Source organism: Nematocida minor (genome assembly GCF_024244105.1).
Source record: "Nematocida minor strain JUm1510 chromosome Unknown 7875, whole genome shotgun sequence".
NCBI lineage: Eukaryota > Fungi > Microsporidia > Nematocida > Nematocida minor.
The window spans coordinates 130,649-140,728 of NW_026250396.1; the positions used below are offsets into that span (position 1 = coordinate 130,649).

At 42.6% G+C, this 10,080-nt stretch overlaps 6 protein-coding genes across 6 annotated transcripts; 1 reads left to right on the forward strand and 5 right to left on the reverse strand.

Annotated features, from left to right (window-relative positions):
- Window positions 1-67: 67 nt before the first annotated feature.
- On the reverse strand, window positions 68-613 carry NEMIN01_0985 (release factor glutamine methyltransferase; the record flags this gene model as incomplete). The annotated part of the gene is made up of 1 exon (XM_051476927.1): window positions 68-613. The coding sequence occupies one exon, from the start codon at window positions 611-613 to the stop codon at window positions 68-70; it is 546 nt and encodes a 181-aa protein (XP_051332887.1).
- A 217-nt stretch (window positions 614-830) lies between these two features.
- NEMIN01_0986 (uncharacterized protein) lies at window positions 831-3,410 on the reverse strand (the record flags this gene model as incomplete). The annotated part of the gene is made up of 1 exon (XM_051476928.1): window positions 831-3,410. The coding sequence occupies one exon, from the start codon at window positions 3,408-3,410 to the stop codon at window positions 831-833; it is 2,580 nt and encodes an 859-aa protein (XP_051332888.1).
- An 8-nt stretch (window positions 3,411-3,418) lies between these two features.
- On the reverse strand, window positions 3,419-4,258 carry NEMIN01_0987 (uncharacterized protein; the record flags this gene model as incomplete). Its single annotated transcript, XM_051476929.1, has 1 exon — window positions 3,419-4,258. The coding sequence occupies one exon, from the start codon at window positions 4,256-4,258 to the stop codon at window positions 3,419-3,421; it is 840 nt and encodes a 279-aa protein (XP_051332889.1).
- Window positions 4,259-4,436: 178 nt separating this feature from the next.
- On the reverse strand, window positions 4,437-5,513 carry NEMIN01_0988 (uncharacterized protein; the record flags this gene model as incomplete). Its single annotated transcript, XM_051476930.1, has 1 exon — window positions 4,437-5,513. The coding sequence occupies one exon, from the start codon at window positions 5,511-5,513 to the stop codon at window positions 4,437-4,439; it is 1,077 nt and encodes a 358-aa protein (XP_051332890.1).
- A 255-nt stretch (window positions 5,514-5,768) lies between these two features.
- On the reverse strand, window positions 5,769-7,421 carry NEMIN01_0989 (E3 ubiquitin ligase SMURF1/2; the record flags this gene model as incomplete). Its single annotated transcript, XM_051476931.1, has 1 exon — window positions 5,769-7,421. The coding sequence occupies one exon, from the start codon at window positions 7,419-7,421 to the stop codon at window positions 5,769-5,771; it is 1,653 nt and encodes a 550-aa protein (XP_051332891.1).
- Window positions 7,422-7,449: 28 nt separating this feature from the next.
- On the forward strand, window positions 7,450-9,636 carry NEMIN01_0990 (glutaminyl-tRNA synthetase; the record flags this gene model as incomplete). The annotated part of the gene is made up of 1 exon (XM_051476932.1): window positions 7,450-9,636. One exon carries the CDS (start codon window positions 7,450-7,452, stop codon window positions 9,634-9,636), a length of 2,187 nt encoding a protein of 728 aa, XP_051332892.1.
- Window positions 9,637-10,080: the final 444 nt, after the last annotated feature.

Consider the following 10,080-nt stretch of genomic DNA (forward strand, 5'->3'; position numbering starts at 1 on the left):
TTTACTTTGCGAATACATAAGAACATAGATCTTTTTATTCACTTTTTCTTTAGTGCTTACACTGCGATCACACAGGCTTTTCTATTCTGATGACGCAGAGATTTTCATTGAGGATCTTTTGGTGCTTTACGACTTTCACTGTGCATGTTTTTCTAAGTTTTTCTATCACTTCCAGCGGTTTGTTGTACTGGCATAGAAGAACATACCGTATGCGAATGTGTGCAGTTGCATCAAGAAACTGGTTTGTTACTTCCATGCCATCCACGCCGCCTGCCCAGGATCTGTCTATCCACTCTCCTTTTAGATGATCTCTTTCACTGGGGAGATACGGTGGATTGAACACCGCCATATCTATTTTTGATTTTATGCCTTCTATCATCGATGTGCGCAAAACAGTTGTGTTAGTGCCCTGGCACACTCTATGTGTTTCTTTTACTGCGCTTGGGTTAATATCTGTGCTAATAATGTGTGATGTGGGATACAACTGTCTGAGAACATTGCTTATGTATCCAGACCCTGAGCCTACCTCTACAATGCATTTCATGTCTTGTTCAGACGTGTCTCTAAGAGCATCCTCCATCAGATATGTATCTTCGCTCGGCGGATAGAACATTCGCTAAGAAAATAAAATCGTACGCTTTTATGCAGAAAAGTCTACAAAAAGAAATTTAGCATTTTAGCATTAGAAGTTTACATCTATTTTATTTTTACTTAGTGGATATCCGAGCATAGCAGCAAAATTAAAACTAAAAAGATAAAAATGAGTGAATACAGGTAGAACACATGAGAAGCATTATGCTATTTTATTCTTGTAGATAGTGATTGGTATGCTAGATCAAGTTAGGCTTCCATTTTAGATAAGGTTGGGTATACAGATAGAAGGGTATTGCAAGTGCAGAGGAGGGGTGTATGTGCACATTTTGCACAATAGCTTCGTATGCTCTTTTATGCATATCTCTCACTTTTTTAACAGGATGCGATAGCCCTGGAACGAGATAGTGCGCGACAAAGTCTGTAGATAGTCTGCCTGCGAATACATGTAGAGTTTTTAGAAGTTCTCTTTCAATCTTCCTGTCAAGAATGAGTGGGAATATGCAGTTAAGCAAATGCACAGCCATCTGATAGTCTTTGCTGGTTCCCCAGCAGCTGTGCAGGATAGAGAGAGCTAGAGACAATGCAGCCTTCCTCAGAGGCAGATGGCGTGACCTCAAAGACTCTTCAAATACGGGAATGTATAAAGAAGAAAACTCTCTGCAGATGTGGGTGCGGTCACCAGTCTTTTTAATAACATTTGCGAGCAGGTTAACAATATATGTGCGTTTTTCTGTTTTTACATTTCTGTACTTGTTGCACAGATGCAGTAGAATCTCTTTCGTATGTCTTTCTATGCAAAGTGAGGCCAGAACTTTAACTGCTAGCTTTGATACGCTAGGATCATCAATGTACTTATCTATCTTTTTTACTACAGTGTGCAAAGCCTTGGAAGAGCACATTTCTCCTATAATAAGTGCCTCTGCGGTGTTCTTCCGGGGGGCATACCTAGGAATTCTATCTACAGCAGCAAAAACCGTATTGTCCCATTCCCTCCATCCATACGAGTGCATGTGCATTGCTAAAGCTACTTTGTATATGCAGGGCAGATCTGCAGGCTCGGCCGTATCTATCCAATTAGGAAATTTAAACACCACTTCGGAAAACACTGCAGAGTCTGCAAAGTGTCTATTGAGAGCTACTATCCGAGAAAAAAGAGAAAACATACTGTTGAAAAATGCCGAATCTGGACAGTCGCTAAAACGTTCAAAAAGAAGCACAAAGGTCTCTTCCAAAATGGCATGTTCACCAGCATACTTAGCGCATCCTTCAATAAGACTGCAGATGTACGTATAATCCTGCCCCAACGGTAATGCTTTGCATGCCCATTCAAGCAGACTGTGCGAAAGGCTCTCTTTTTGAGTATTTGGAAGTATATCCGCAATGTACTTTGAAGACTCTCCTATGCACGCCCAGTCTTTTTCATTCTTGCTCTGTACAGATGCCATGTATCTAAAAATGAGGCTTGCAGGCATTTGAATTTTGGCATCTGCGAAAGATTTAATGATAGCAGAGGATGCAGAAGATTTGTTCTCAACCTCATCAAAGAGCTGTGCAAATATCTCTCCATTCATACATGCTCTGCTGAGGATGGATGAGGTTTTTTGACAGGTTAAAAACGGTTTAGCGAGTAATTTTGCTAAGCCAGAGCTGCCTAGCAGATGGAGGTTTTCAGATGTTCCCATTCTATGCAGTATTGTAAGAATGGATTCTATTTGGTGCTCACTGAATGCGACTTCCTTATTGAGTAAATGTGAAGTGTAGAGAACTCCTGCACTTGTGCGCAGCAGAAAGTCTTTTCTGTCCAGAGAATGCACTGTGTATGATGCTGTTTTGAGCAAGAAAGTGTTTCTAGTTTCTTCAAATGCCGCAAATAGCATGTTTCCTATATCCCTTGTTTTTCTATCTGAGATCCATCCGGATTTGAAAGCTACTTCTAAAAAGTGTAGAATGCTTTTTAAAACTCTTGATAGCTGATGCGGTGTCTTTGCAGGGTATTCCCTCTCACTTGCACCAACTCTTTCCTTTTTTGCCAAACCTGCTTTTTTTTGTTCTCTGCACATTGTTTTCATATTGCCAATTTCCCGAGCCAGTAACACTTCAATGCTGTTTTTGATCATTGTGGTCGAGTTAATGGGACTAAATATCCCTCTCTTGAAAAGAGCATGAACAGTGTGCACATAAAGAAGAGAGTGTGATCTAGAATCAGTGCACTTTGATAGAAAGATAAAAAAATCATTTCCTTTCTTTTGTGCATATATCGCAGAAAGCAGAGCAGACAGGTGCTTAGTATACTTTTCATTAGCAAGAAGAGAGGAGATGGCATCTATGATCTTTGTCTCTGTGCACTGCTCTACAACGCACTCCACCACGTATTCTTGTAGTAAACAGCTGAGCTTTGTCTCAATTGTGCAGAGTGTTTTTACAGCTGTGACTATTTGGCTTTTTCTGTCCTCCATGTGAGCAATTGAATATTTGAACAGCTTGACCAGATATTTTTTCCATTCATCAGAAAAGTGCTCGAAAAGAACTCTGCAGATAGTAAGGGTAGATCTAGGGAAGGCCTTGGCAAGAGCCTTCAGGTCTCTATCTCTTTCTCTAGCAATGTAGAACAGACAGGATCGCACTGTCTTGAATGGAACTCCTATCTTTTCCAGCAGCTCAACTGATCTAGTGAGATCACTCATCGAGGATGGTGCGCATTGAAGATCAGCAATAAAACCGTACTCGTACGGCACATGCCGCAGCCCCGAAGATTCAGCAAAGCTGAGGAGCGCAGTAAAAGAGCGGGAGTGCACACGAAGTTCTCTGTTTTTCATACAAAAATTTATTTATTCACTAGTTCAACAGTATTAACACATTCTATCTCCTGCTCGTTGTCGATGCACCACAGATCGTATATTTTTATGACAGCAAACATCGCGAGAACATGGATTAAAAATATGCCATCGAGGTATCTGTCTGAGACCATCACGATGAGCATCCCAAATACAACGGGAGTAAGCGCAATGACAGAAACAAGAAGAATAGTCACCAGCAGAGACCCGTAGTACCATATTTCAGCATTGAGAATCTTCAGCTTTGAAAGCTGTGTAAAGGAGAAGAGAGTGGCAAAGAAAAAAGGAACAATGTAAAGAAGAAGGAAAAGGCCTTCGCCAATGCCAGCGGTTATGGACAGAAGAGACCCAAAGAAAGTTGCAGCAAGAGAGCATGCTGTAAGGAACCACGCGATGTTCTTGCAAGAGCTGGCAACTCGGTTGGGAAGCATCCACACAAGTCCTGTGCACATCGCAGACACAAAGCATGTCACAGTGCACGCCACCTGGAAGCTCACTAAAGCTGCGTATGCAATGCTCCACGAGGTCCTGACAACCCCCAGACACAAAACTAAATCAAAGAGCAAAGACCCAAGGTACACCTTCAGGAAGATAAGCATTTCCTTCCTCGCGGGAAAGGAGTACTTTATTTTTGTTCGGTTAATTAGCACCAAAGTCATTACAATGTTCATTGCCAGAACCATTATCGTGTAGGGAGAGTACATGTTTAGGTTGAATATCTGTATGGAGCGCGAGGGATACTGGGCATGCACGTTGTTTCTAAAGAGAACAGAGCAAGCTGGGAGGGATATCTGGCTGCACATGTAGTTCATATTTATGAATGAGCTCATGTGTTTGTTTGTGGCTAAGTGTGCTGGTATTTATGTATGGCAACAAACATTGCAGAAAAGAGATCTAGTGAATAAGCCGAGATACAGCCTAGAATGGCTTTATAAGGAAAAAGAGCGCAGAAAAAGTGAATCAAAAGTACACAGCAAGCGTAGGAAGAAGAAGCATACAGACGGAGCATCACAGAGCAGCAAACATAATAATCAAAAACGAAATAAGAACAAAGAAGTACTGGATGCTCCGAGAAAAAGCGATGTCAATGGGCGTTAAAGTGTACCCGTGCGGGGTCTTGGGAACAAAGTTGATTCCCAGAAGCATGATGAAGACAAGAAATATGTCCTGTGTGTTGTTGGTGCTAACACAAACAAAGTATAGAGCCATGGGAGGTATTACGGCTGCATAGAACGCGCTGGAGCTGGATGTATAATACTTAAAGGACCAGGAGAAGAGATGCATAGCCCCCAGGAATATGCGGTACAGCGAATACCTGTTCTCAACTCCAGATGCCCTCTGGAATGCGATGTAGATAAAGGAAATATTTACAGTTATGAAAATAGCGGAGAGTTTTTCCTTAAAAGTAAAACTTTCTTCCAGCTGATTTTTCTTATCTAGGAAAACCTTGTACTCTTCTCTGAACTCTTCAGGCTTAGGCGCATCAGGCCCGTTTAGATAGGAGATGCAGCTGTACAGATCTTCGTATGCACTGCTTTTCTCTGAATTCTCTCTGAATCTGTGGAATATTTCCTCGGGTGTTTCTATGATGTACATGTATGAAACAGCTGTCCCAATGAAGGCAAAAATAATAGAGAAAACAGGAGTACATATAAAACTGGCCAAAGACGGGCAGAAGTGCAGAGAAAAGAAGGTGATAAAGGATATCCAGCTAGCCACTAGGTTTGCCATAACTACCACGGTTTTCTTTCTCGTTCTCACACACAGCGCTGAACAAAACAAATCAATCACCATCCGGTAATACGAGACAATAAGACCTAGGAAGAAGGCGCGCATGTACATATTGAAGGAGAGGAGGTATGGGACCACGCCTGACGCGCTTCCTATCATAAATCGAATTTTGTAGGAAAGAGGAGCCAGGGCTAGATACGGTCCTGCCATATACCCTACGAAAGAGCAAAGTATTTCTCTCTCCATAAGAAGACGCTGTTCAGCTACCAAAAGGGGAAGGCACAGAAAAGAGGCGGCTAATATTAGATATCGCATGTTCAAAGGAACACTCTCTTGTCTTTCTGCTGTATTCATAAAAACACAAATAAGCCTAACAAATAAGATTATTGGAACAATTATTTCCAGTCGAACATTTAGCGCACACCCTCCGATAAGAATAAAGAAAATCAAGAAAATGTCAGCATGTACTCAATAAGGAAAGAGTGGTAGAGTGCATTATGTACAACTAGTTCCTGTGCAAGCATGAAACTTGACTGAAAACAAGTTAATTAAAAAAACAAATGTACACCGATTATTATTCATTTATTTTTGGCATAAACTGGTAGTTGCTCATATGAAATGAAAGCCTCCATTTTCTCTGACTGACATCTCAAGCTTTTCTCGCAGCTCAGCAGGAGAGCTGTATTTGTACAACACCAGTCTTCGAAAGCAGGTGTGGGCAGTGGGCAGGGATCCTGGTATGTTAATGTGCTCGATTATAATAGACTCTACCTGCGATCCTGGGATGTACTGTATTGAAGAAGACCCAGTGATAAACCGAAGAACTTCTTTTTTAAATTCCTCCGTGGATGTTTCCATGATGCTCCAGAAGCTTGCAACTTCGGGGGTTTGCTCACTGCACTCTTTGTATATGGCTATTCGTTTCAGATACTCCACGGGAATGATAGCCACACCCGAGAAAAGCCTTTCTATTTCGTTCACCTGGAAGTTTAAAATTTCATCAGAAACTATTTTGTGGAACGTGTAGGACATGCTCGAATACCCAGGGCGCTTCAGATATGTTTCTTCTCTGATGTACTCATTGATAAACATCTCCTTGTTTTCATCAGTTACTGTTTTCCCTGATTTGAAGACAAATCCCATCTCTTCCACAGGATTGTTGCGAATCCAGTCTATGCTTGCCTTCAGGATCTCGTCCGTTATGTCTTTGTATTCGCAGTTCTGCTTTAAAAGAGCCATGTAGAAGGTTTTGGAGAAGCGCGCATTGATCTGAACCTGCTGGAAGATAACATGGCCAAGGAAGAACCCTACGAAAGAGTAGAACTCAGAGTCAGAAATATTGAGGATGCAGTTCTTCTTTTCTGAAGACGTCTGCAGATCTTTGACCGAAGTGAAGTCGAACAAGCCATTTTCTACGGTAAATCTGCTGTCACTCACAATCTCATTGCCTGCCAGCTCAAAGAACTCTTTCCGAAGCGCGCCGTGGTCTTCTCCCAGCTCGCCAATGAACTTTACTGTTATTTTTTTGTAAAGGTCTTTCTTGTAGTACGGGTTCGTATACAATTTGTAGAGCGAGTAGACTATGGAGTTCCTGGAGACCTCAAGAGAGACGTGGAAGAAGATGGAAATAAACATCTTTGGAGAGCTCCTAAGACACCGCACCTTTTTGAGAAAGGCGTCATCTTCTTTTGAGTTTTTTGTGACTGCAGAGTCAAAAAGAGAGAGAGTGTATCGATGTGCTTCAGAAATGATCGGGTTTGCAAGGATTTGGGAGTATCCCGTTGTTTCAAACGTCTGTATGTTCACCTTGTAGTGGAACCCGTCATACATTGTTCGTTTTATGGTGTTGTTTTTTATGCTGTGGCTTGTGGACAACTGATCGATATCAGAAAAGGGAGACCCATCAGCATTGCTAATCGAAAGCCTGTCCAGTTCGTAAAGCGCAAAATAGTTCTTATCCACCAGCCGCGCAGTAATATAGCCCCTATATTTTTTAAATTTGAAAGGAATTGTTGCACTGTCTGCATGCAAAGGAATCTCCAGAGTTTCTTTCTTTAGTGCAATGACGAGAAATGTTTTATCTTCCCATGCATCTTTTATTTCGTAAGATAGGCCCACCCTGCACCTTCTCCGTCTGTGAATGCGAACAACAGGGGAGGAAGCATCCTGGCACCGAATAGAGACAGAAAATGAAGGAGCTTTCCGAAGCCATGCAAGCGCTCCCTTCCTTTGGACTACAGCTTCATTGATCTCTACGAGCATAAATAATAATGAAATTTTAATTCTTATAATGAGCTTGCAAGAAAGCAAAAAAACAAGTCTAGAATATCTGCTGCAGTTGGGTGTAAAAGAGGGAAAGGCAAACGAGCTACTGGTGAACAAGAGAGTGCGCTATGTGCTTGACAGGATTGTGGAAGCACTCCCAGAGCCAGAGTCTCTGACAAAAGAAGAAAAAAAGCTTACGCTTAAGGTGATTGAGCTAGCACAGAGTGCTGAGACAGCTGAAAAGTATGTTTGTCTTATCAAGTCATCAGACATAAAAACAGAAACAGATATAAAGAATGCAGAGAGTGTGCTAAAGAGCAAGAGAGATCTGTCGGTTGAAGAGCTTAAAAAACAAATGCAGAGCAATCTTCCCTCGCTGGAGGAAATGTCAAAGGTTGCTACAGAGGTCATGGAAGAGAATTTAGGCGAGCCCAAGGCAAAAGTGCTCAGAGAGCTGAAGCACCATCCCAGGCTGCAGTTTGTGGATCCAAAGAAGATTTTAGAGCTCATGGGAAAGCTTGAGATTTCAAGCGCATCTCGAACAAAAACAGAAGAGACAGAGAAAGACAGTGCAAAAGGACTGACAGAAGAAACAGTGCAAGAGCTTTTAGATTTGGCTTTGCTCCCACAGCCTCCCACAAGAACAATAAACAGAAGGTTCCAGAAGCTGACAGTACCAGAGGATTTGTACACGAGCAAAAACAGAAAATGGACAAGATATTTAGAGGGAGAGATGCAGACTATGCACACACCTTTCACAAACTACCAGAAAACACCAGAAATCCTCAAAGAGCACATAAAGAGAACAAAGGGACAGGTGAGAGTTCGTTTTCCGCCCGAGCCCAATGGCCACCTGCACATAGGCCATGCAAAAGCCATGAGCATAAACTTTGGATACAGAGACTTCTACAAAGGCTGGATATCTCTGAGATACGATGACACAAACCCCAAAGCAGAAAAAACAGAATACTACGAAAAGATAAAGGAGATGGTGGAGTGGATGGGATACACGCCTGATGCAATCACGCACGCATCCGACTATTTCGACAGGCTGTATGAATGCGCAATCGAACTGATCAAAAGAGGAAAAGCGTACATCTGCCATCTTTCAAGAGAAGAGGTAGCTGAAAAAAGAAAAGAGACCATGACCTCCAGACTCGCATCTAGTGAAGAGGAAAAGATTGTCAGCCCCTGGAGAGACAGGCCCATAGAAGAGAACCTGGAGCACTTCCAAAGAATGAAAGATGGAAAGTATGCAGAAGGAGAAGCTGTCCTCAGAATGAAAATGGATATGGCAAGCGATAACCCGCAGCTGTGGGATCTCATTGCATACAGAGTGGTTAAACACCCGCACGTTAGAACGGGAGATAAGTGGATAATCTATCCGTCCTATGACTTCACCCACTGTCTCACTGATTCATTTGAGGACATTACGCACTCTTTCTGCACAACTGAATTTATCAACTCACGAGAGAGCTACAACTGGCTGTGCGATGCGCTGGATCTCTACAGGCCTGTGCAGTGGGAGTACTCAAGGCTCAGCATAACAGGAGCCCTTTTGAGCAAAAGATTCATAACAAAGGCAATAAATGACAAAGTATTCACAGGATGGGATGACCCCAGACTCAGCACGCTAGAGGGCCTCAGAAGCAGAGGAGTGCCTGCGCACAGCATTCGGAGGTTTGTAGAGTCCCTGGGCATCACCACAGCAGCAAGCGAGATACCGCAGCACAATCTCGAGAACATCATCAGAGAAGATCTATCAGACTCATCAAAGGCCGTTGCAGTGCTAAGACCTTTGCTAGTAAAAGTGCCAACACAGGATATCCTCGTGGATGAAAAAGATTTCAGAGAAGAAGATCCATCGCCCACCTTCTACAGGATACAAAAAGGATCCACAGTCTTCCTGAAAGACTTGGGCCCACTGAAGCTGGTGGATCAGGGTGCTCGCCGCTTGGAGAAGTCAGAGGAGCCGCACAATGCAGTGATACCGTGGCTGAGCACCAGCGCACCAAAAGCAGTTCTTGAAATAGTGCAGGGCAAAGACTTAGTCCAGTACACAGAAGCGCGCGTATCAGAGGAGGCAGCTAAGTCTCCTGTGGGTGTCTACTGGCAGTTTATACGCATAGGATTTTTCATGCGAGTGGAGGACAAGAGCGCTCTTCGCTTTAGAATGGTAGCGCCTCTTAAGTCTTCGCCTCTGCTAGAATAAATGGATTTATTTTTATCTCAAATGCTAGAAGTGTACTAAACTAATGTTTTATTTACGAGTGCTGCCAGTGCAAAGACTGAAAAAGTACTGGTATTTATTCTCTTTCATTTTAGCACTGACTGATTTGTTTAGTTTCCTATAAGAGCAATGATCCGACTCTGCATAGTATTCCTCTATAGATACTCTACAGAAAAAGGCGGCTTTCTGCAGTTGTACACATACTGGCAATTTACAGAACATTCACGGTTTAAGTCTGAGATATAGTAGGCCAAGTACTCATTTTTATTTATTTGCATCCGCATTAGCTCGTGGTAGTTCACAGGCGTTTTCTTCAGCTTAGATCGCATGGCTGCCCTCTTGCAAACGCTTATAAATAGTTTCTTTTCTTATCACTGTGATTTACAGTCCATCACACTGGTGCTAATGATGCAGCTGCTAATCAAT